Source organism: Aquila chrysaetos, chromosome 11 (assembly GCF_900496995.4).
Source record: "Aquila chrysaetos chrysaetos chromosome 11, bAquChr1.4, whole genome shotgun sequence".
NCBI classification, from domain to species: domain Eukaryota; kingdom Metazoa; phylum Chordata; class Aves; order Accipitriformes; family Accipitridae; genus Aquila; species Aquila chrysaetos.
In genome coordinates this window covers 10,164,248-10,190,401 of record NC_044014.1, presented here as the reverse complement: position 1 = coordinate 10,190,401, position 26,154 = coordinate 10,164,248, and the positions used below count along the sequence as shown (strand labels likewise).

At 38.6% G+C, this 26,154-nt stretch overlaps 1 protein-coding gene across 9 annotated transcripts; it reads left to right on the top strand.

Annotated features, from left to right (window-relative positions):
• Positions 1–1,739: 1,739 nt before the first annotated feature.
• On the top strand, positions 1,740–25,667 carry CASP7 (caspase 7). Of its 9 annotated transcripts, none has more exons than XM_030029704.2 (7): positions 1,740–1,882; positions 3,768–3,884; positions 19,945–20,093; positions 20,982–21,110; positions 21,618–21,793; positions 23,296–23,434; positions 24,066–25,667. In XM_030029704.2, the coding sequence occupies exons 2-7, from the start codon at positions 3,838–3,840 to the stop codon at positions 24,287–24,289; spliced, it is 864 nt and encodes a 287-aa protein (XP_029885564.1). In that variant the 5' UTR covers positions 1,740–1,882; positions 3,768–3,837; the 3' UTR covers positions 24,290–25,667. The 9 variants fall into 9 exon arrangements, with proteins under 9 accessions (XP_029885564.1, XP_029885562.1, XP_029885560.1 ...); XM_030029702.2 differs by having other exon boundaries at positions 1,745–1,882; positions 3,768–3,880; XM_030029700.2 differs by lacking the exon at positions 1,740–1,882 and adding an exon at positions 1,893–2,729 and having other exon boundaries at positions 3,768–3,880.
• The last annotated feature ends 487 nt before the right edge of the window (positions 25,668–26,154 follow it).

The following is a 26,154-nucleotide window of genomic DNA, read 5'->3' as shown; positions in this document are numbered from 1 at the left end:
TTACGTGGTAGTTAAAAACTTATTTTCTACAATGCAAATATCCAGTCAAAGGCTTCATTATTAATGTTTTTAGGGAGTAGAGTGAGTCTCTAGGGATAAGAAAAGGAATACTGATGCTATAGGTATCACATTGCTGGCTCTTCCCCCTGCCCAGTAACGCATATGGCCAGCTGTGCAATGTTATACATGAGAAATTTTTTCCTTCCTGACCCTTCCCCAGATAGCAATCACTCCGTGCCCTGAAGCAAGATACTTCCTTCTACTATCTTTTTAATTTCTCCCTTACTCATTACTGAAAACAAGCAAGATTTTCTGAAAAATCTAGCACCTCACACTGCATTAAAATTGGTTAATCTAACATGTAGTTAAGAAAAGTATTGCAGCATATGGAGGAATCAACCTTTCTCTTTGTAAATGCCAGCAACCAACCTGAAAAGAAGATAGAAATAGGGGGTTCATCAACAGTTTGAGTCAGAAATTCCCCATACACAATTCTGTTAGCAAACTCTTTAAAATTGGCAAGCATTATCAGATACAGTATCACTTTTTCAATAGCAATACAATGACTTTTAGAAAAAAGCCATTTCTATGTCTGCTAATTCTGCTGTGAGGGCCAGATGGCAATGGATAAACATTTTCATCAAGATATAGAAGGTCACAGCTGGCAAATAGCTTCTGGATTTCCTAGATAACCCCCCATACACATCATCAGGAAAGCACATTTGGGTTTGCTGAAGTTCAGGTGCCACTGCCAGTCATTGCTGGTGATGGCACAGTCTCCCTCATCTCCTCTACACGCATTTACTTGAAGATCTATACATTTCCAGCGTCTCTGTTGTCCATAATGATCCATTATGGATTTAGAAGTGGTGCTGTCTTCTTGAAAAGAAGCAGCTAACAGATGGCATGAGAGGAACCATGGGATTCTGTTAGTTTGATTTTCAGGAGAAAACTTTGGCTACGTATCCAACCAGGAGCTACAGGCATAATCCCACGAAGCAGAGACCGGCCCCAGCAGCAGCATGCAGACACACGGCAAGAGCCGCTGCGCCGTTCAGATGCTCCTCCATCACATTGAAGCAGTGACCTGTCGTGAAGCAAAAGGCTGTTTGTTACCATGCCTGTGTTTTGTGCCAATTACGAGGCAGTTACACTGAAAAATGTCGCTTTGATGTAAATCTCTTCAGGTAGTGAATGTTAAACACCACGCACTGCTGGGTAGGTGTATGATTTTGCAGGATTGGAGCCCGCATCCAGGAGTAATTAGCAAGACCGTGCCAGTCTTCAGTCCGTGTACTGGACTGCTGGGCCTGATGCAACGGCTACACAGTAGGATATCGTAATTAGCAGAGATGCAACACACTGAATAATTGGACAGATAAGGAAGCGCCACTGAAGTTTATATAAGGGAAAATATTGCCTTAGATCTAGACAGTCTCGTGTCACCATGAAACTTAAGGCTCTTCTTTCGCGGGGGTGTGACGGAGCACAGCTATTAAGAAGCGGTAATTTCCTTTCTGCTGTGAGGAAGCCGTCATCACCAGGGAAGCGAGGAGGGCCCGGGGGCAGCACCCAAGCCCCTCAGCCAGGGGGGCCCGGCTGGGCAGCGGGGCGGGAGGAGCCCTCGCCTCCCCGAACCCTGCACCCGCCCCACCGCCGCCTCACCGGGCGAAGGCAGAGGCCGAGGCCGCCCCCGCCCCGGGGGACGGGCCCGCAGTCCCGCCGCAGCGGGGCGGAAGGCGCGGCCCCGCCGGGACAGGACCCGGCCGGCGGAGCCCGTCCCGTCCCGTCCCTTCCCGCCCCGCTGCCGGCCGGCGGGGCACACACCCCGCCCGCTTTCGCTTTCGTTTTCGCTTCTGCCTCGCCGGACCCCAGCGCCAAGGCAAGCCCCGGCCGCGGTCCCGGCCCCTTCCCAGCACCCTGCTCCTCCGCTTCGCGTCGCGTCGCGCCGGCCGCCCTCCCTGCTCGCCTCAGGGAAGCCCGTTCCGCTCCGCTCCCTTCCCGCCTCCCGCCCTCCCCTCAGCCGGCCGCCGCCTTCCCGCTCCCCCGCGCCTTTTCCTCCTGTCCCCCCCGCGCCCCGCGGGCCCGGCCCGCTGCCCTTACCTGACGCCCGCGGCAGAGGGGTGGAAGGAAGCGGCTCTCCCTCAGCGCGGGATGCTTGGGCGGCCCTTCGGGTGGCTGCCCTGGCTACGCAGCCGTGTCCCGAGCGAGGGCAGAAGTCCTCGCAGCGGGGCTTGCGGTGCGTGTAGTTGGTAGCGTCGGGGGTGCTGGATTCCTCCGCTCGGGGCTGCGTCTTCCTTGGCGTGGGGCTGCTTCCCTGAGGCGGCCCCCCCCCGCTCCGCGCTCCTCCTCGGCCGCCTGACTGCCTACCTGAGGCCTGCGCGCCCTCCGATCCTTATGTTTTTAAAAAAGATGTATTTGTTTGTCAAAGCCGAATCTAGAACCCAGCTTTCGGGACCTGGGGTTACTCTCGGGGAGCTCAAAAACGCCAGTCAGTGACCCGGACGCCGGCCGGGGTGGTGCTGGTGGCCGGGTGGCCGCAGGGCAAGGTCACCAGGGCGGTTTTCGAGCTAGGTGTAAACATGTGCTTTTCTGAGTAAATGTATTATCAAAGCAAGTTTTATCTGCCTAAACATGGGGAAGGGGCAAGAATCGCTGCTGCTTTTCCTCATGAAAACCTGGAGCTGGAGTTGGAGAAGGTGGCTCAGCGCATCCCACGGCCAGCGAAGGTGGGGGTCCCGCGCTGCCTTCTCCACTGCCCTTCTCGGCCTCCGCTGAGCTCGTGCGGATCATTGCGCTATCAGAAAAATGACTCCTTTCTTCTTGTCGTCTTCTACCAGCTTAATGATCTAAATAAACTTCCTCAGTGGGCAGCTCAGTACCTGGAAGAAGAGAGAGAGACCATTTTTTCGTCAGGAAAAAGTCATTAGGTCAGGTCAGCCTTGTTGTCTAGCGGTGCCCTGTGTCGCTTTTGAGATGAGTGAAGATGTTCCAAGCTTACACTGGGGTAATGGGAAAAAAAATTGACAGAAATACAGCAATTAGTGTAAGAGGCTGCTTCATGTAATGAAAATACCTTTTAATTTCCAAGAAACACTTCACAACTGGGGTTTTTTTCCTAACAGCTGTACACATATATTAATTAATCATTAGAAGAATATAAAATTCATATTAAGTGTTGATATAGACAAAATGGAGAAATGAAAACCTAAGATCCCATCCATGGAAGGTAATACAGGGGTTTTTCTCTTATGCACAATTGACTGTGTATATGCAAATGAAAACACAGGAGCTCTCTTGGTGTCTCAGTACTGGATAGGATTGCAGTTACAAATATTTTGATGTTAGTTGTCCTTGCCTTCTTCCCAACCTACTTCTTTCCAGACCATGAAAAATTTTCTGGGAATTAGTCATAAGATCTCTCCCCATAAAATAATTTTTACTTTTGTTCTTATCTGCATATTTGAGAGTGGTATTAGACAAGTCACTTTTGGTAACTGCCACAAGGTAATACAGACAGCTGAGCATGTGCAATGTCATGTTAATTCAGGGCCAGAAACCTATAGCCACTCTAACTTGAAGGTAAGTATTATACTGTAAGTTATACTGTAAGGTATAGTATTATATAAGGTAAGTATTATACATTATACAGTATAACCGACTAACAACCTTGCATGTATCTCATTTAATGGTTTGGTTTATAGAAGTATTTCTAAAATGATAGAGTTCATTGAGGGACACTTACATTCTTGTTCCTTTATTTGTAGATGTCAGGAGATCAGCATGTTGATAGCTCTATTCAAGAGGGAGTTGATGAAGATCACGGTGATGTAATTGATGCAAAGCCAGACAGAAGTAGCAGATTCTCACTTTTGGGAAAGTAAGTTACTACTTTTATTCCTGTTATTGTTGTATTGGCTGTCGTGCTACCATTCTAATGGGATTTTGGTGTTCAGTTTGCCATGTCCACAATGTCATGGATGGTCTGGATAGGGACATGGTTTATGTTGTATAGGTTTAATGTATCTGGTCTGTACCTTAGAGCATGTCTCTATAGTATCTCCCTATAGCGAGACCTACAGTATATCCCATAAGCTTTGTTTGGTAGTCAAGAGACCACTCAGTTCATTTAGCATCAATTATAGCCCTTCATCTTAAACATTGCCCTTTGGTGGAGCTGAGAATTAAATATGCCATTAATTACCTGTTTTACTGCATTCAGCTCAGCTAATCTCCTGCATCATTGGAATCCCCTGCTGACTATTTAAGTTAGTTTAAAGCCTGGATGTGCCATCTAGGTTGTAGCACAAAGAAGCCTCACTGAGTCTAGAGATGTAACCCATTACAGAATAAACTAAAAGCCTTTAATTTTAAAACATAGTAGTCTCACTGAAGCATAAGCTCAATTTCGTTAAATGTATAGGAAGCAAGAACTATGTACTGCTTGTCTGTATTCCTGAAAACACTAGATAAATGTGATTGAAAATGAAAAAGATGAAAAATGAACATGCAAAATTTACAAATACTATTGAATGTCAGCAAATGGCAACTTCACATTCTGAACTTCATGGATTTAGAGAGATTTAATTAGAGGTGTTTATTACAAAGACTATTGGATTTACAGAGAGGTTTTAATTTTTTTTTTTTTACTATTGGACATTCACATCCAAGTGAACAGTATAGTTCAGAGAAAGTACATGGAGAATATAATTTTATTTTAGCTGCTTGTGAGTCTAATGGGGGTAACAAATCTGTGAGAGAAGTGAAGATGCTTTAGTCTTAGAAGACTTTTGATGTGCTGTTAAGCAAATCACTTTGCTTTCTCTGTTTCATTTTATCATTCCTCAAGTATGTTTTCTTATGTGTATTATTAATTTTAACAGAATCACGTCATGCAAAATAGAAAATGTAACATTTGTTTCTAAATCTTGCCAAACATTTTTCAAAGGTTTCTTTTAAACTTTATAAAATGTGTGGTTTAATATCTGAATTGGTCTTCTTTATAAGAGGCGATATGCTAATACTATTATTAAATTATGCAACTCAAAGTTAATAATTCCTGAAGGGAAGGCAATAATCAGCATTTCTATCACTTTTTTCTATAAGAAATTTTTCAAATAATTTGGCTATGCATCAGTTTGAGGCATTCATCTTTTGGGAACTCCTTGAAGATACAATTTGAAACATTTTTCTTTAGAAGTAAGAAATTGCTCAAATTAAATATGAGGTAATTGGGAAGATTCAACTTAGATTTTGTTGAAAAAAAGTAAGTCTGAGAAATCTATCAGAGTTTCTTGAAGAAGGTGATGATTGCCTAAAGAGGAATGAGCTGGTTGACAGCGAAGGTCTTAAAAATCCAAGCACAATGACAAGGTCTTTGTCTTATAGAAACAAAAACTCTTTGGCCTGAAGGAAGATAGGAAAGGAATGTGAGAGGATAAAGGAAGATGGGATATGACTTTAAATCATGACTGTAATGGAGGTGAAAGTGAATGGAGAATGATTGTTCCTTGTGCCTCACTGGAAATCTAGGGCACATCCAGTGAAAGGTTCATGCCATAGGTTTAAAACAACTGATAAGATGTAATTTTCACATAGTGCAGAATGCAATTGTAGAACTTAAATTCACAAGATATGCAGATGTCAAGATTTTAGATGAGTTCAGAAGAGATTAGATGTATTTGTGGAGGGAAAGTCCAGTAGGAATATTGATGTTAAAATCTTTGGTGCAAGACGTTCCTGAATCCGGTTTCTGTGAGAATATATTCTGTATCCAGTTTCTTTTGTTTGTTTTCTTAAAACTCATTACTAGTCAGTACCAGATACTAGGCTAAATGTACTTTTAGCTGGAACCAGCATGGGTCTATGTCTTGATTGCCAAGGCTTAATTTTGGCAACGTGAAATTAATACCTGTAAAATAAGATGTCTAGAAAGCTTTAGATTGACTACAATTTTATGGTCCTTTGTTTTGTTTTGGCAACCCAGTTTTTACCAGCTGTGCAGTACTTTCAGTGAAATTCTACATTGTATTTCATTTATTATTGCTTAAAATATATAAACTCAATTGGTAAAAAAGTAACTTGTACTGTTAAATAAGCCCATTAGTTTTCATTTAAGAGAACAGGGTAGTGAGAAACTGAATTCAGAGCTGTACAGAAAGACCAACTGTTTCTAGTAGCTTCACAGCTCCAAGTCACCGTTCTCTGGCTGTGACTGGAAATTTATCTAGCAAGAGCAGTAAGTAGAAATAAGTGAAAATCTTATTCACTACAGCATATTTCTCTCCGACAAGTCTGTGAGCCTGCTTTACTGTGGAGGCCGCTACGCTCAGAACAAGCCATGGAGTGGGCAGGTTCTTCTGGCTTCACCAGTTTAGGGAAATTATCTTCTTTGTATTTCCTTTTCTTTGAAAAAGTGCTAGTACTTAGTTAATGTTGGTGGGGGAAACTGTTTGGTGGGGAAAAGAGTTGAAAGAAGTAAGTTTTGAATTAGCATCTGCTGGTGGTGTTTGGTTTAGGGGGTTTTTTTTAGCCACTAGATGGCAGGAGGGTATCAGTTTTGTTTATTGCCAAAAAATGGGGACAAAGGGAGAGTTGCAGCTGAGCAAAAAGTTGTGTTTTAGAAAGCAGAAATAACAGGATACACTCTGGCAAGCCTGTGCACAATAAAATTTTAAAACGTGGTTAAACAAAGATTGAGCTGAAGATTTCAAACATGTATTTTAATTCTTTATGTCATAGTTAGAAATGAATAAAATTCTTCCCATAGAAATTTTTCTTTTCTGTGCTGTATGTGCTCCTGTTACACTTTCAAGGCCTTAAAAATATTCTCACTTCTCTACAGGATGATTTAATATCTTCATTTGGTATCTTTTGTCTTTTATTGGGGAACTCTGTTAGGGAGATTCATAGCAGCAAACCTATTTTAGCATCCAGGAAACATGATGTAACATGAAACGGAATAAAACTGTGGTTCCACTGTATTAAGCAAAGCTAAAATTTCTCTTACTCCTAAGTTGTTTTTTTTTTAAATGCTCCATCTAAAAATTCCCAAGGCTTGGTAGACTCACATGTGCGCTGTCAATAACCGTGACTGTAGGCTTCAGTGAAGAAGCATAATGCAGAAGAGGGTGGTTGTTAGTAGTATCTAGGTACCAGTTTTATTCTAATTTAATTGTATAGAACCATTTGGTCTCTGGTTACTTTTATCTACTCCAGCTCTACTGTCTTGTTTTACAGTCAATATTCCCCTTCTCATCTGGAAACAGAAAACATATTTTAAATATATATTTAAGAATTCTTACAAATACCTAGTTACAATTGAAACTGTGATTCTGTAGTGCCCTTAATGCAGAAACATGAAATATATTGTAGGAAAATCCCACTGAGGAATTTGAGAGGCTTGTAGGGTACACTGACATGTAGTTACCAACAGTACTACTTGTACTAGGGGGACAGCCTGCCTCACCATGGTCTTCACCATGGGCTGCAGGGGAATCTCTGCTCTGGCACCTGGAGCACCTCCTCCCTCTCCTTCTTCCCTGCCCTTGGCATCTGCAGAGTTATTTCTCTCACATATTCTCACTGCTCTCTCCCAGCTGCAGTTGCTGGGGGTTTTTTTGCCTCTTCTTAAATATGTTCTCCCAGAGGCGGTACCACTGTCGCTGATGGGCTCAGCCTTGGCCAGCGGCGGGTCCGTCTTGGAGCCGGCTGGCATTGGCTCTGTCGGACACAGGGGAAGCTCTAGCAGCTTCTCACAGAAGCCAGCCCTGTAGCATCCCTGCTACCAAAACCTTGCCACACAAACACAGTACACTGATCTTGTAAATTAATTGCTTGCTTTGTAGAAAAAGTACTACTGCTAGCACTGTATGCTTACGAAGAAACTGTATTGGCCTCCACTGCATGAATGTCAGCTGTTCTTGCCTCGAAATTAACGTGTTCAAATCCAGATGATGCCTTGAATGATACCTCATCTTTTTTATCATAACTTTTACAGTTTTAAAATTAAAAATGCAGTTCTGTTACAGGTTTTTCAGTGACAGAATATTACAGACCTTTCAAAAATAAATATTGCTAAGTAAAGTATCTCTTTTATCCTTAGAATAAAAATAGCAAGTTACTTTAAAAGAAATAACAGCTGATGAATCACTGTCTGAAGTCATGCTCTGGGCTGCAACTCAGAGGTCTGAACTAAGCTCTTGGTTCAGCCTCACATTTTCTTTATGTCTCTAAGCAAATCACTGTGTGCCTTAGTCTGTCCTGTACATGGGTGGTGATCTTTTCTTTTACTATCCTAACTCCAAAGTCTAGCACAATATAATTTTAATTTTGTTTGGAGTTTGTGGGTTCTGCTTTGCACAAGCTAAATATCAGTGTATTTTCCCCTGAAGCACTGAACATAAAATTTCAGAAGCAATAGGTTCTGACATCCATAGTCTGTTAAAGTTAATTCCTACAAAGACAATGAAAAGATTTTAACAAAGATCAACATAGATGTTTCATTTTCATTACTCTCTTTTAAGCCAGGGGTTGGTGGTTTTTTTATTCTTTGTTATTGCAGTTTTTGTTAGATCTGGAACTCAACTTCTGGAGAACACTGCAGGAGTATTTAACAATTAGTGAAAATTGTGGTCAGTGCTTGTACTTTCCCTTGGACACTGACTGGAGGTACCGTACAGGAAATGCCCAAGTATCTTGAAATAGTGTCTAGTCTAAAGTATAAGGACTCATTAATTCACAGTCAGTATTTGTTTCCACTCTCCTTAGAGACTTTGTCTTGTGAAACATAGCAAACACTGGGTTAACCATGAACAGTAGCTGTAGCAATGACAACAGTGAGTCAAGTATCCTAATTCCTTTTCAGTATAGTAATTTATTTTCTGCATTACAGCAAACTCTGGGCTGTCATCATACAAAATTTGGAGGAAAGCTATTTGGTAGTGTCATTTTTAAGCTTTCAAAGTAATCAAAACCAAATTAAGCCAAATTTATAATAAACCGAAACTGTTTAAGGGTAAATATATAGGAAATAGTTCTATGAATTAGAATACAAAGAGGTTTTGTAAACTGTGCGTGTTCCTTTGCATTATTTTCTGAGAAATATTCATTGTGTAAATATTGTAGTAATGGTGGGTCAGGTTTTGAGAGAAGGAAGAAAGACGTATTACAAAGTGAAGTCTGCTGTCCCACCTCCATCTCAAGATCTGCTGTATTTTCCTACACTCTTACATAGGAACAGTGATAGAATCAGAGCGATGGGAGTGTGTTTTCCGCTTGTCAGCAAAGGTAGATCAGGCCTGCATGACCTCAGCTTGCAGGGTGATAGCTATGAGGGTTTGAATAGCCCCCATAGAAAAGTCCAGCGTGACCCACTGCTGACACATGCGAATCTTTGGGCCTGAACACAGAGAGCATCCTGTTTCACTCTCCAATGTAACCCTGAGCATGGTGGGCTCCTAGCATTAGCAAAGAAGATTAGACTTGCTCTTGAGGACAAGCTGAAGCTGTTTTCAGATGCAGTGTGGAGTACCATTTGATGATGAGCCAAGGTACTGTAGAATGTTATTTATCTCCTTCCTTCTCTGACACCTGTTTGGAAATCTCATGAATGAATACCCTAAAAGAGTGTAGTTTCAGTGCTTATATCCAGCTAATTATAACTCTACTGGCATTTTGCAATTGCTAATCCTAGCCAGAGTGTTCTCTGAGAAATAGTATGGGGGGGGGGGGGGTGTTGCTTTATTTTGAATCATTTTCCAAGCAGTCCATATAGCAATATATATACCTGTTAATTGCTCTTAGTACCTATGATAGATAAGAGAGGCTTCATCTTTTTTTTCATGTAATTGGCAGTTGCCTATGTACATTATACTATTTAGGATATGATCATGCAAAATTTCAGTTTCCAGAACACCCATGTATGTGCAGGTATTCTAGAAATGAGCAGAAAGCCTTTCAGCAAGCAATATTCTTTATTTGTAAAATTTTACCATTTTAATATTATGTTGCATACAATATTGTGAGGCCTGCACAGCAGATACCATGCAACTAATTAGGAAGCTGAAGATGAATTACAAATTGACGGTTGAGAGTTGGAACTTACTCTGCTGCAGGCATTACATCACAAAATTGTCATGTAGGCTGTAAATGATACTTAATATTTTAAGTGCACAAAGACTAGGATACTGCTACTTTACTGATACTGTTTCTTTTTCTTTCCCTCTTGTCTTTTTTTAACTGTTGCGAAATGTGGACAACATTAGACATAACAGTCTGCATTGAAATTTTTTTTACAAAGTGCAGCTGGCTTAGCCCCAGTGCGCTTTGTCTGCTTCATTTGTATGTAATAAATAAAATTGCAGCCATGGTTTTGATTTGAATTATGTTAAGGCCATCACTAATATGCAGTTAAAAGGAGAGGAAGACATATTTAGATGTAACTGTCAGAACTCCAAAGATATATATAACATGCAAAGATATATGTAACATACAAAATATGCCAGAAGTTGTAGTGTGAAGCTTGCTCTTTCAAACAGCTCAACTGCCTTCATTACACACTGAGTTTCCAGTTGTCCTGGACTGGGTTTCTCTGTTTTCCAAGTTCCTAGAGAGGATTCTCCCTCCTAATTGGAGTAGGGTCTGAAACAAAAATGGGACAAAAAAGCTGGAAGAGTAGCTCAGGATCTGAAAAGTATCTTATAATGAGGGATTTAAAATGTCTTTAGTTTCTCTAACTGAAGTTGAAAGACAATTGCTTGTGCTATACAAATATGTAGTGTACTATACAAATATGTAGTGTACTGTACAAATATATAGGTGATGGAAGATCAGAAGATAGGAGGCACTTTTTGTAAGAAAAGAATTCATAAATGAATCCAATGGATCCATAAATGGATCTTTTAAAAAAAGGTTCAGTATAAAGCTAAAAGATGTTTTGCAGATTAAACAGAAGCTGAAGGTTTGTAGAAACTACTGAATAAGGGTTTGTGTTTGTTTTGCAAGAGATCAAATGAAAAGTGTGTTCCCACTCAGGTGGGTCAGTTAGTGCAATTAGCATGTTGCAGCTTACTAGTTGATTTTGTTTATCTCTGAGACTTGCAGTTGTGAAGCTTTGTGGCAGGTGAGGCCTTATTGTGATTCAAGCTAATACACTTTAGATTGTGGTTTCAAAGGAACATATCAATAGCCATTGCTGTAGTTCAGCTGAGTAGCTGATATGTGATAAGCTCTGATATCTTGACCGTTAAGCCAAGGTCTCAGAGGCCTTTAGGGCTATAATATACTTTGGGGAAATGCCATATTCTGTGTACTGCAACCTTTTTATTTTTACAGTTGACATTAAATAATCGTGTGCAGACACCAGCGGTTTTATTTCTTCAGGAAAGCTAATGTGCAGTAACCAAAGATAGGAATTTGTTGCTGAACTGAGATCCACTGTAAACCTCCACAGTGGACAGTAAGAATGCCTTTGTTTCAAGCATTTTTTTCCAGGAGGCACGTGGCAATAAGCTACCTCACACGCTCTGGATGTAAACATTGTACAGATGTACAAAATAGTGGATTTTAAATTCATTCTCTAGTTTATTGTACACTACTATCCCCCGGAAAGAAGCCATGAGATCTGCAGTTGTTTTATGAAATAAATTTGTTTAGGCTCCATTTTGTAATGGAAAAACTAAGACCAAGAGATATGAAGTTATTTTTCCCAAAGTTATTCAATAGCAGAAGCAGGATTCATACTCAGCTCTCCATCTAGAGCACAACTGTCTCTTAGTAGATAACAGAACTTATCCCCCCAGCTGAGCATTTTGGTTTGTTTAATACTTTCCATCAAGTTAACTGAGTAAAGCATAGCTAGCATATAATCTTAATAAATATTTTTATGACTTGTGTTCTACTGTTGGAGGTCATATTGCATGCTACAGGAAACTTAGGGAAATTCCAGGATTTCTTTCAAAAAAATTAAAGCATTTTATTTTGCGAATTTTCTGCAAAATCTGTAACAGTACTGCTATATATGTCATAGGAAGAACAAAAGTAGGTTTTTAATATGATACTGTTTTAATGGATGAATGAACTCAGTCCTGTCATGGGCAAAGAATTTGTTAATGGTAGCTTAGGCCCTCCCCAGCTCTATTATTATCTTTATAAATTCAAGGAAATAATCCCATTGTTTACCTAACTCCTTTCTTTCAAGACTGCTACAGCAATATTTTCCTTTCAAAATTAGTGTGTTTACAGTTATAGGGAGGGCTTGGGACATGGGTTTCCAAAGAAACAAGAAACAAAGAAACAAGAGGCACTGTCTCCATTAGCTTCCTAGTTTCGGGTTCATTCAAGCAAAAGGCTTTGCCTCTGGTGAGTTTTAAACTGGCTTTGTTTAGTCAGCTGATGATCTAATTCCAAAGATGTCCTTAAGAAGTCATGAACTAATTGGCGGTTCAAAAAGAATCTGTAGGCTAAATAATTACTATGGCCCTGATCTTGAGAACAGTTACAAACAGGCATTATTTTACTGTCTGACTAGTCCTGTTGCTTTTAGTAGGCCTGGTCCCAGAAGGAAAGCGGGGTGCATTCATTAGGGGCTGTGGTGTTCGAGTAAGCACACTTGCCGTTTCCCTTTATTCCACTCCTTCCCAAATATGACTTTCAAGGTTTTGGCACTTCAGCAGAGTAGCATATGAAGATGCAAGGGTTGCACAGACTTTCTAAGTCATTGATAAATATGAATTTTAGACTCCAGTATTGTATTGTTGTATTGTGTTGTTTATGTTTGCTATTCCAAATTGCAACTGCCAGTTTTCATGCCTTTTGTGTAAGACACCACCTTGCCATAGTAAGCAATATAGGTGAAATAATGGTTAGATGCTTTTGGGGGAACTTTTACGTTCAGTTTTCTAGGACTACTTTTCTTCTCTCTTCTAAATTAAGACTTTCTATTATGTTGAAAAGACTCTGACTTTAATATTAGAAATTTTTTAAATTTTCTTTTGACATTTATCTGAGGCATATTTAAAAATAGCCTTCTAAGGACTGGTTATTTTTTTGGTGCTAGTCTATCAAAGTTGGCAGTCATTTGCTAATAACTTTCAGTAGGGAAATTGAAAGTATGCAATATTTTCTTGAACTTCCTCCTACATAATTAGTATTGCCACTTTTTCCTCAGGAGATTTTTGCTTCAACTATTAAGCTCGTTTTCAGTTTATCTACTGGCACGTAATCTGGAAGCCTGAGTAACCTTTGTTTAAAAAAAGATTGTGAGGGATAGTATTTATTTTCTTGGTTTACAATTATATTTAACCTCTCTCAAAAGAGTCCTTGGTAAGGTGTTTTCTGTCTGAAAAGAGAGAGATGGAAATTGCACCTGCCATTGGAGTATATTCAGGAGAAAATGTTGGTGAGGCCATAGCAAGAGACAGTCAGGTTGGAAACAGAACTGAGATCTCCCAAATGCCAACATCTTCTGCAGTGGCTCCTGTTAGTGTTTATCGTAGGCTTCACTTAGTATTCTAGCATGCTGCCTTTTCAGTGTGTGACCCAGGATCACACCATCAAATGCAGTATATCAGTTTTAGTATTTGAACTAGCACTTATGGTTAACGCATAGTCCTTATCCCATATAATTTGTGCTTTCTGATTTTTAACAGTAAAGGAATATTAGTTTTTATAAAAGACAATTCAAGTTATGACACATTCTTCTTGTCCAGAAATGTTGCTGCTCTGCAAACCTGATGCAATATTAATGGGAAAAGGCAACAGGATAATCTATTATTTGCATGCAGCTCTAAATCTGTGTGACACTTTACCAAAATGAATCTGACAAAGAACAAAGAGTCTGCCTTAAAGAACTTAAGATCTAAAAAGCTCTAGTCAGGTTTAACAAGTGTCTTTTGCTTGTTATTGCCAATAGGTTTCAAGAGAAAAAAAAATTCAAAGAGGGGAGAGTGTACAGTAATTAGAGGTGTGCTAAATATGGTGAAATTAGACTGGATAAAAGTATTAAAGCTGAATAGAAGTATTAAAGCTGGCAGTTTGGAGAGAAGGTTATGTAGGAGTAAGACATACTAATGCATAATCATCAGAAAGCATCAGACATATGAATAGACCCCTAATTATTGAGACTAAAGTAGAAACATAGAACAAAATATTGAACCTTGATTGTCTAATTTATGAATTTTGTTTCCTGTTCACTTCTTTTGGAAGAATAACTCTGAATTGGTCTCCAGCAGACTCAGTTTTACTACACAAAGCTTGGTGATGCTTTGTGAATTCAAACACAATCCTCTTTGCATTTTCATTTTTTCCTATCTATCCTTTAACTACCTATTTAAAAAATAAATCCAATCCAGGATTGGATTTTTCCCCAGGAGAGCAAACATAGCACTTGTGATGAGCAGTAGTTGCAAATGCCATCTATACTGTGTGTGCAATAATGGAAGGAGTGGGGGTTTTTAGACAGAAAGAGCATCATAGAGCTACACAAACTGCATAAAATTAAATCAGCAATATAGGCTATGTAAGTTTCTTCAGAGGTCTTAAAATTAATGTATCGTCCCGTACACTTACTCCACAGTATTGTAACTTAATGGGGAATTTATTCAAATGAAGACTTTAAAGAGATACCCAAATGTAAAAGTCATGAGGGAAACATGTCAGTTGTTTGTAATAGAATAAAGAGCATTGCAGGTTTAAGATACCTTGCATCCCACAACATTAAGTGTATGAAAGTTCCGGTGGTTGATGGATTACCTGAGAAGATTTGTACTAAGGACTTTGTCACTGTACCACGGCTATAATCTTCTTGCCTAGAGTCAACAGAAAGGCTGACAATGTGTTGGAAACTAGAATAAAACTGTTCTCCAATGTCAAAAAGCATGGGGACTCCAGAAGTGATACTGAGGTGATGTGTTCTGTAAAGATAGCATGTTTTTTAAGGCAAATTTTCTTTTTAACAGAAACCTGTTATCAGTCATTCAAAAATGATATATGATTGCACATTGTATTAAAGAAGCATGCCAGGGTAAAAACTACCACAATGTTCTGTGATATTCCTTATCAAGTAAAGCCCAAATTTACTGAACTTCATAGAGCAAGAGACAGTTCTCGTCTTTCGTGTGTGTGTACTTCAAATAGAAATTAATGTAATCACTTTAGCCTTTTCCACCCACCTCTGAATGTCAACTTCCTTAAATTGAATAGTATCATAACTGTAGAATTTTTTTATCTGCTTACATTTTTCAGTACAGCAACAAAAGTCCCTAACTTTCCTAGGAGAGAAAGGGATTATAGCTGTTTTCAAAGCCCGGATATCCCTCTGTAATATCATTTTTAGAGTTTATTTGGATTAACACATTCATTTCCTCTTAGAAAAGCAAACAAACAGGAAAAAAACAAACAGGAAACTCCTCCCATGCTGTGACTGGGAAGTGATGACTGTAAAATTTGTCTTTACTCATCTAATCCTTTACCCATAAGGCTATTTAAGTGACTGTTCTTTTCCAGGCAGAGCTGTTTCTTCCATGTGCTCTCACATTGTTTTTAAGGCCAAGCAGTTCATGTTTTCAGTAGAGCTGTATTGGCTGTCGGCTACTATCACCCTCTTTTTAATCATTGTTAATGTTGAGGTTTAGTAAATGGATTGGTATAACTGTTTCTACTTAGAGATTGCACTTTCTTCTTAATGTTTCCCTTTCATCCACTCTCCCCTTCAGAACTTTCCCTGCACTATGCCAGCTAGTACTGTTCCAAGGGGAGTCCATATAGTTATAGCAGACCAGCTTGCTTAGAGCAGAAGGTTTTTTTACAGTCACTGGCCTTTGCACCTTGCACAAAGGTAGGCAATACCAGACTACACAGATGACATTAATTATGTAATGTGATGGAAAGTGAAGACCCTCCCCATGGAAATAAATCACACTACACTTTAAGTTAAGCAGCTGGTTCTCACTGAAATACTTGTTACTCTGAAGGGCTGGCAGACCTGAGACCAAGACCTTGGCTATAGCAGGTGAAAGAGATGATGAGAGACTGCAACACTCAAGAAAGAGATTCTCCTGCACATGGATTCTTAGTGTGTTGGTGTGTCATACTAATATGTGGTAGCAAAGAAAGTGCAAGATGATGCCAGTAGAAAGGAAGCCAAAGGGGAGGAAATGTCAGCTGCTAAGAGGCACTGCTTTCAGTAAAATTGTTATTGAAAATAATCTTTAGGTATAGTTAAATGTTAACAGTGATATTTTTATCCTTAAATCTTGATATCCCTACATACTGAAATCATAATTTACCCAAAGTGTAACAGAAAAGAAAGTTTGTTGTGATAAGTAGCAGTCCTTTAGACAATTGAGTTCACTATTGGTGCAAGTGATGTATCTCCATTGACTTTGACAGAATTTTAGCCACTCATGGTGATAAGAAGCTTAGTCTTTACTATTTAAAAGTTCAATAACAAAATGATAAATAGTATGAGTAACTTTAATTTTATATTTGAAAAGTGAGATGTTGATAATAATGATTTTCCCAGGGTTGACACTGGTTAAGTCTACGCTTGATGAAATCACATTCCCAGACATACTCTTGTCAAGCCTAAGGCATGGATTTACAAACACAGTAAGGGTGAAAATGTGCAAGCTATATGAAGGTGCCAGAGTGGAGTTTCAATTTTGCTGAACTCTTGACCAAAGGGAGAGAACATGAAATATGTGAGAGCACTGATAGCCAGAATATTTCTGTCTAAGGGAAAGATCAGTGACCACTAGCGGAGTGAGGAGTTATGGCACAGTTGTAATTAAAAGCTGAAGAAAGAGTAAAATGTCATAAAACTCAAGTTTCTATTTAGTCTGGGCAAGTTTGAATCCCAAAAGAGGGAAATTAAAGACACTGGATGTCAGAGAAGCAGGATGAAATAAAACTGAGGGCAAATAGTTTAAAACATTTTATAACAGCACATAAGTAACCTGTAGAAACCCTTTTGGAAAATATGGTAATTAGAAAGCTTAGTAAGAACAACAGCGGTAAACGTTTATATTAACATGTGTCCAGTTCAAAGCTTAGAAAATAAATATTTAGCTGGAAAGCTTTAGGCTTTCAGTCATAAGCCAGCCTGTCACTGACAGGGCGTTTCCCTTAAGGACTGATGATTACATATTTATTACTTTATTAGTCATTATTGCAAGGTCTGATTTAGCTTGTTGAAACTGAAGAGTTGGACCTTATACTGTCAATTTAATCCAGTCAGGCAATTCCTATATTGCACTGTGTTGGCACAGAAAACTGAATCTTAAAAAAACCTATTTCTCTCTGGACTGCAGGCCCAGGATATGTATACTGCACAACCTTTGCTTCCTTATTTGTTCAGTTTGGACAGATACCAAAAGATTTCTGGAACTTTTTGTTGTCTGCCAGTAAAGAAATGGTAGGCGTAACCCTACAAAGCATGCTCTGATTGCTTAGTTTCTCATTAGCCTGATCAACTTGGAAGGAATCATTAGAACAAAAATAAACTATCCTTTGTAAAGAAATGGGGAAATGATAGAGTTATGTGTGCTACCGTGCTGACAAGGCTTGTCTGTGACATTTGACATTGACTGGCATAGAGCTTCTGGCGTACTTTTGGGAATACCAGCAGTAGTAGCTACATCCCTTAAACTCCCAAGTATTTCTGCATGAATGAGTGCAAACTATTGAACTCAGAAGTGAAGTGGTTTCAGAGAAGTTGTGTGGCTACATTATTATGCCACTTAACCCTAGCTGCTGTTTTCAGTGAGGCTTTTTGTGGGGTAACATGGCTACGTACTTCTGGACTAGAATTAGATTACTTCCAGCATTTTAGCAGAGCAGACAGTGCAAACATGATACCATGGTGCTCATGTGGATCTGTCCCAAGTGTTCACAACTGTTCAGGGGTTGAACATAAACAGAAATTTGTGTACAATCCCCTTGAAAATATCCTATTGTGTGTAACAGCCATTGTTAGTCATACAGCTTTTTCAGGAAGTCAGTGAAGCCAGGTAAATCTGTAGAAACTTGAATCCAGTGTGGACGGAGGAAATTAGCCTCTTCATTGACCTGAGTGTTTATTTGTTGTTTTGAAATTGTGTTTTCTGTCTTTGCCAGAGAGCTGTCTAGTGATGTAGGACCAGGGGGAATTTTAGGCTAAAATAAGAATCCAAGACCTCTTTGAAAGTCAAATGTAATATTAACATCATACAGCTGTGGATAATTCTTTAAAATGGTTAAAATCTTTTCTTGAGGCAAAGCATGTTTAATTATTGCTCCCAGAGCCCTCAAGAAGCAGTATGTGAGGGGAATACCAATACTTGCCACTTGCCAGGAAAAACTGTACTTCCAGAGTATCAGACAAAATCCTCAAGTAGATATGATTCAATACCTTGTTTTGTAGTCTCTAAGAGAAGTCTAAGAGAGGAGATGATATTAGGATGGTCACATACAGAAAGAGTACAGAGAAAGCCTGCCAGCTGCAGCTATTTGATTTGGCCCTTTATAACAGAACACGAGGACACTCAAAGAAGCTGTTTTAAAATTGAATTGCAGTAGCATTTAAACACGATGAATCATCTAGAGAAGGTTTGTTGTAGTTTACAATTAGTCTTGTCCTTTAGTAATAAAAAAGAGGACACTTAAAGCTGAAAGACAACAATCGTTAAATCAGGAAGGTAAGAAAGTAGATTACCTAAACATTTAATCAGTTCACAGCAATCTCATGTCTACAGGCTATTATTGAAGCAAATAGCTTAGTAATTCTTTAGAAAGATGTCAGAGTGAGAATAGTGAAAGTACTTAAATTAATCGAGATTGTGGGAAAAATCTAATTTTGTTAAAAACTAACTGTATTGTACAGTTATTTGTGCCGCGAAAGTAGGTTATGTTTTCCTCTCAGACATCAGCAATAAATACTATTAGAAGCAGGATGCTGGACCAAATAAGTAAGAGACGTGCTCATAACTTCTTCTGCCCTTTCCTGAGCATTGTTTTTAACTGGGCTTGCTCCAAAGCTTGTTTATAGTTCTGAGGTTGAATCAGACCCTTTATAGGCTCTCACTGGCTTCAGTTCTGCTTGAGGAGATCTTGCCAACATTTGAAGCCACCTGCTTGGATCAAAAAGTCCACCTCTGAAAGCAAGTACTGCTGAGTTCCTCATGCTTGTACTTCAGGTGTGCATGCTGGCTGTAATTGATTTGTTCTTAATACTTCAATGAGAATAAATTGCATCCCTTTCTAATCCAGTCTAAGACTTCTGCAGAAACATCAGTACACAGTCATATTAACAGATAATATTTATAGCTCATTTTGGTTTGGTTTGGTTTTTTTAAGTGAGGTTCAGGTATTGATGATTACACTAAAATGTGCTTAGTTTTTTGCATAGGTTCAGACTGCTGTTTGGCAGACCAAATTAACACAACCTGTTTGTATCTGTAACCTTTATCAGTAGAAACTACCTACTGCTCTGTCTTAATCTTCAGAAAATTTAGGCACGATGGTGATTCAATAAACAAATCCTATCACACCATTGGGTAAACTGCATATCTTCCTGTGCTTGGAATAGTTATTAAGGGAGATCTGTCTGTCCTTCCATGAATTATATATAGTAAAAATGAAATATGTCCAGAACCATAGTTTGCAAAAGGTTACTGTCAGCCTGACTTCATGTTTCGGCCATTTGTTTTATCTGTGGGATCTGGGTATACTAGTGCTGGCTGCAGTTCACTCTAGAGTCATTTTACCATCATCAGAATCCAATCGCCTACAATAATCACTTCATGGCAATCACAAGATCTTTATGCCTTTATCTGAAATACGAAAGAAGAAAACAAACATTAGAGAAGAAGGAACATTGGGTAGGGCTGCCTGAATGGTTTGAATTAAGATAAACAGGCACACTGCATGTGACTGGCCACTGACAATAATTTCATTTGGTTCACCTAGAAAAAAGAAGAATGGAGAAGAAGAACAGCCAAAGTCCTCTCTCAGTAATCAGTACCGAATTGTTACGCCCACATTCCAGTATAATATGGACTACAAGAAAGTTGGCAAATGTATTATTATAAACAACAAAAATTTTGAAGACAAAACAGGTAATGTTCTTTCTTTGATGATACTCATTACAGACTTTAGAATTTTTATACTTTCATTAAGCAATAAGTATTTTATTTTTAGGACATGAAATTTTAATGAATGTATTTATCTTTTTTGAAAAGTAGTTGTTCCTACAATTTATTCCTGTTCTTTAACACTTACATTAGAGCAGCTCTTTGCAGCTTCTTTGCAGTATATGTTTCAAAGAGCATGTCACCTTGCTCTACCAACTTCAAAATAAACCTTTGTCCCAGAGTTTAAGTCTGTGTTGTTAAAATTTGAACTTTGGCATCTGCAGCCCATGCTATATCTTCTCTGTCCCTGAGCTACAGCTATGAGCTACAAAAGCTAATAGCTGTAGCTGTGCTCTGTTTACACTCCTGCATTTAACTTTTCAGACCATGTATGGTTTCAAAGCAGACAGATACTTGTGTTATAGTCAACTTTATAGGTCTTTTCCTATACACTTGGCAAACACACTAAATGAAATGTTTACTCCAAAGAATTTACATCAGTTTCTTCTATGTGAGTATCACAGGGACTCTTTTCAACAGTTTTGTCTTGGGGTGCTTTATGCATGTTACACTGCATAACCAAAAGGAGATAGAATCATCCATAGAGGTCCTATGTTGCAAGGTGCTGGAGGCATGCCAACATTTTTCAGGATAAGATAGGTGTTAATATTGAACCTTGTGTTATTTTGCTTTAAAACAAATCTCACAATTTGTTCTCAATGCTGAGAATACTGTTAGAGGATTGTTTTAAAATTATGTCACCATGACATTGTTTAGTTTTATTAATTATAAACCTAAAAATTTACCTTTGAACACGTGAATTATTTTGAATTGTGTAATGTGCAATCAACCATATTCTTTGTTTTCTGGCAGGAATGGGTACACGCAATGGCACTGATAAAGATGCTGGAGATCTAGCTAAGAGTTTTAGAAACTTAGGTTTTGACGTTTGCATATACAATGACCGAAGCCGTGATGATATGGAAAAATTACTGAAGCAAGGTAAAAATTTAGAATCATAGAATAATTTAGAGTGGAACAGACCTCTAGAAGTCACCAAATCTATCCCCTGCTCAAAGCAGGTCAAATTAGAGCAGATTGCTTAGGCCCCACTACATACAGTTTTCTGTATAGAAGGATTAAGTTTCTGAATGGATTAGGCTTAATTCCCCACATCTTCTACCAACATTAATTCAGAAATACAGTTTTCTTGTCATATTAGGTGAAGTACCTGTCCTGTGTATTAGGTGAAGAGCCTTGTCATATTAGATAAAGAGTCCAGCCTGTTGACTCCTGTGGGCTAGACTCGGAGTCAAGTGAAGGATGCATTCATGTATTCAAGGTACTCACCACATTACTAAAAAGTGGGTTGTGTCATCTTTATCCACTCCTTCTTATGCCTTCCAGTACAGGCCCAATGTATATGTAGTCTCAGAAAACTGTGTTTGCTAAATATAATTTTAATTTAAAATGTTGCTTCCTTTTGGCTAAGACATATTTGATTTGTAGCTGCTGAGGAGAATCACAGTGATGCTGCTTGTTTTGCCTGTATCCTTCTAAGCCATGGGGAGGAAGGCCTCATCTATGGCACTGATGGACCTATGGCTATCAAGAGTTTGACTGCGCTATTCAGAGGAGACAAGTGTAAAAGCCTTATAGGCAAACCCAAATTATTTTTCATTCAGGTAATAGCCCTAAGGTAAATATAATATCCTACTGCTGCAGTGAGGAAAACATGCTATGTTGGTTGTCTGCTCTAGAAGAGCCCTGTAGGTTAACTTACTGAACTTTGCTGGAGGTTTTGTGAAAAAATGTGTTGAGAGAAGTTGAGTATGGGTGACTTGTATTGTTTGTTTTTAAAAGATAATTTATACACAAGATTCACAGATGTAAAGAACATATTGTCATTGTAATTTTGTACATAGTTTCTCTTTATGCTTGGTAATATATGAACTTCAAAGCAGAAAGATAAACTCCCTCTTGTGCAGACAGAGCTGAGGACTGTCCAGGCCTGTTTGAATAAAGGCTATCTCTACAAATCACTGCATTCTGCTAAACGAAATATTTTCTCTCTCCCTCAGTAGCCTAAAAATTTATATTGCATTATTGCATTAGCATATAATTAATTGTATATTACTTAAGCTTTTAAAGACAGCTGTTTCAAACAGTATTAACTGACATACCATGGGTCTGAATTGCACTTTTTTTATCATAGTGTTATGTATATATGGGAGTTGCAGCAGATGTGGTTTTCCCTAGGTTGTTCCATCAATTAATCCTCAACCTCAAAGTGAAAACTGTGTCTATTTTAGGCTCTTGATACTACTAAAGTGATGTTTCTTTTAATTGTAGGTTTGGAATGGGTACTTTTTTGCCTTTAAAGTTATCTTAAGAAAGGCAACCAACTCGTGATATATAAGCCCATCAGACTGCTATTTTTTTGCAAAAGCTGTCAGTCAAAGCTACTGATCGAGAGCTGAAACTTACCAACCTGGACTGTGTTTCCAGTGTGCCCTTTAGCTAAACCACGTGATTAAGAGGAAATTAAGAATAAAAGAGAGAAATGGAAAAATGTTAAAAATGCAATATGATTGAAATGGGTGGTCAAACACTGGAACAGGTTGCCCAGACTGTAGAGTCTCCGTCTGTGGAGATATTCGAAACCCAGCTGGACATGGTCCTGAACATCTGCTGTAGCTGTTCTTGCTTGAGAAGGGGGATTGGACTAGATGGTCTCGGGATGTGATTTTGTTACTCTGTGAAATGTGGTGCTACAGCAGTGCATGTCAGGAACCAAAGACAATGTGTAGTCGCCTGTAAAGAAAATGTCCAGAAGTCACACTGCAAAAGACATTATGTAATAATGGAGTGCTGAGGATGACTCTAGACTAGTAAAATTAATCATGGTTAGAATAAGCTAATGCTGACTTGGCACTTTGACAATCCACTGAGATCCACAGCCTGCAACACCATTAACTCCCTTTACTGTACGGGATGTATATTTTAAAATGGGTAAGCTAGTAACTTTATCACTGAAAATTAGATGTCTCCCAGAATTGCATTTCTGCTTCTAATACATGCACAGTATTGCTTAAACTGTACCCATTAAAAAATGTTAATTAATATTTATTTTTATAACACCGTTTCTCCTTATTGGACAAGTTCTCTTTGTCTTCACTGCTTTCAGGCATGCAGAGGCTCTGAATTTGATGAAGGTATACAAACTGACTCTGGACCTGCAAATGACACTCTGGAAACAGATGCCAATCCGAGATACAAAATCCCAGTAGAAGCAGATTTTCTGTTTGCATATTCCACAGTGCCAGGTAAAGAAAAGGGAGTCAGGGTGGGGATAGAAGCCTAAAAATTTATCACTCATATTGACTTGATTGTAGACTGACGCTTATTGATGATACGTTGTACACTGATGGACAAAACACTAAGGCCCGCTGCATGTTGGGCCAGTGTGTTGTATCCACCCCTTTTACACTAGCTATAGCGGAAACAGAAGAAAGCCCAGATTTGGCAGGTGAGAAGACACAGACATTACAGGTTGCAAAGGCATTACTATTTTCTGGGAATCCTGCCCTTCCATATCCTAGTTCACTGAGTATGTTGAATATGTGATGAAGGCAGGAAGAGGAACAGTTAGAGCACAAGACTTACTCTTAGAGAGGAAAAACATGAAATCTTTCTTCTTGCACTTTCCCAAATGCAGAATGGTACTTGAGTAGTGTGAGGTCTGGAGAGTTAATACACATTATTCTCCACTTTAATGAAGTAGGATATATGACACAAATGATAAGAATTAAACTTTCTGTGTGTGCAGTTACTCTTTGCTCAGAATCTTTCACGCAAATTAGTACATATCTCTCTGCCATTCTATTCTTCAGCACAAGATAATAAGAAAAAAGAGGAAAAATAACGCCATGTACTTTCTGATCTCTTCCCTGTAAGGTTATTACTCCTGGAGGAATCCTGGAAGAGGCTCCTGGTTTGTGCAGTCTCTGTGCTCTGTACTAAATGAGCATGGAAAACAACTTGAGATCATGCAGATCCTCACACGGGTCAACTATGTGGTTGCCACAAATTTCGAATCACAGTCTGATGATCCACGCTTCAGTGAGAAGAAGCAGATTCCCTGTGTGGTCTCTATGCTCACTAAGGAACTTTACTTCTGAAAGTGTATTTTAAGGCAGCCAGTGATGAAAGATCAGGATATGGTTTTGGGTAGAGATTTGATATAAACTGGAGTAACACATTCTTAATAACAGAAATGTAATTACACTAGATTTTTATATTGTATAAGCTGGGGTATCTGAGGGATGGACAATATGCAAGATTTTAAAAAAGAAATAAATGCTGTGGGCCAGCCTGACAGCTAATACTAATTACTGTATCTTGATTTCCCTTAGTGTGGCTGTCATGATTTATGGCTACTGAAGATGTTCTGAGAGTCAGCTACCTGACCCATAAAGGTTTATTCCAGAAAACAGACTGTAAAATTAAGAACAAAAAAATTTAATCGTGAGGCTCCATCTTTTCTTTCACTGCTAGCTCATGGAACTATAACTTCCTCGGAAATTTGCAAAGACCATCATATTATGGGTATGTCCAGTGATGAAACAGTTTGTAGCTATTTAAAAGGGTGTTTCTTGGTCTAATATATTTCCTTTTTATGAACATTATCGATGAAGACTAATGGTTGCTCTGTGCTTAATCTGGAAGTCAATTTACTTAGGTATCACTCTAGCATAAGATGAATAATTAAAAAATCAATATTTGTAGATTATTTGCCTGAGTAGTATGGAAATGTAACAAATAGAAAAATTAAAATGAAAATCTTTGTAAAAGATTGGCAAACTGTAATTGGATGATGCCTTATTAAAGTGCCATTGTAAAGATTTTTGCCTTGCAAATGACAATTAACTGACAGAACAGCCTGAAACAGTGGTATTGCAGTTTTTCTGCTTGCAGAAATAAAAATGTCTGCTTGTTGATTCAGAAGTTTTGAACCAACAGAAAGTTAATGCCAAGGCTTTGTTATAAAACATTAAAATTTAATGTTGAAATCATAGAATTATATGTTCCAGTAACAAATGTATGTTTAGATATAGCTTCTCTTTGTGAGGAATTTTGCCAAGACTGGAAATACTTACTTGAATCAGAAACCAGAAGTGCCTTTTTAGTTACTGCACAGTCTTGATTTTGTATTTTGGAGCTACGTCGGTGATGTTTATATTCCTACTTTTTATATTCTCTTTCAAGTTGGTAGCTAGCTCAAAAAAGTAAGTTTAATGATTTGTTTAAACTGATAAATGGTTAGTTGTCCACCCTTTTCCCAGTTAATGTACTCTATACTCTTTTGAAATCTTCTAAGAAAATAAGTGCATACTATTAAAGCCAAGTTACCGAATTATAAAGTTTATTTTCTTACAAATACTGTGGCATAGTGAGGCATTTTTTTTTTCATAAGTCAAATTTACAGTTCTTTGAATTAAATAAATGACTGTTTTATGGACATCTTGAGCATGAAATCAATAAAGACCTTTTTTTAAATTTCCTATGAATATCTGCATGTTTGTCACTCAATCTGGTGAAGTGAAAATCAACGAAAATACATCCCAAAACCTTTCTCAGCCAAGAATGCAGATGATCTTCAGCATCTTTTCAAGATGAGGTTTACAGTGTCAGTTGAAAAGTAGTTTAGAAAAGTAAGCTGGCATTGGGTGACTTAGGTTAGGCAGGCCACATCCTCTCTTACAGTAAACCAAAATTATTGAAAATATTTTAATGGAAATATCCTGATCTACCAGTGGTTAATCTTGCCCTGTGTATAAAATGTCTTTATACAGTAAACTGTACAGTGGTCTAGCAGTTCATATGAAAATGTTCTTATTATTACTTCTGGCAAATAGCTCCATCTTAAACTATTTTCTGGCATTAGAGATATTCTTGTTCTACTGTGAGAAAAGTGTCCAGTCAACATTTCAGTATTTGTTACTTCTCTGGAAGCTCTTTCATGTCTCTATAGTTCGTTGGTGTT

What these genes read in the sequence shown, in the direction of transcription:
- CASP7 (XM_041127192.1), top strand. Translation starts at nt 3,388, where the DNA reads ATGAAAAATTTTCTGGGAATTAGTCATAAGATCTCTCCCCATAAAATA. An exon ending in AGATTCTCACTTTTGGGAAA is followed by an intron (nt 3,881 to 19,944) that starts GTAAGTTACTAC and finishes TGGTTCACCTAG; the next exon opens with AAAAAAGAAGAATGGAGAAG. An exon ending in CCAAATTATTTTTCATTCAG is followed by an intron (nt 21,794 to 23,295) that starts GTAATAGCCCTA and finishes CACTGCTTTCAG; the next exon opens with GCATGCAGAGGCTCTGAATT.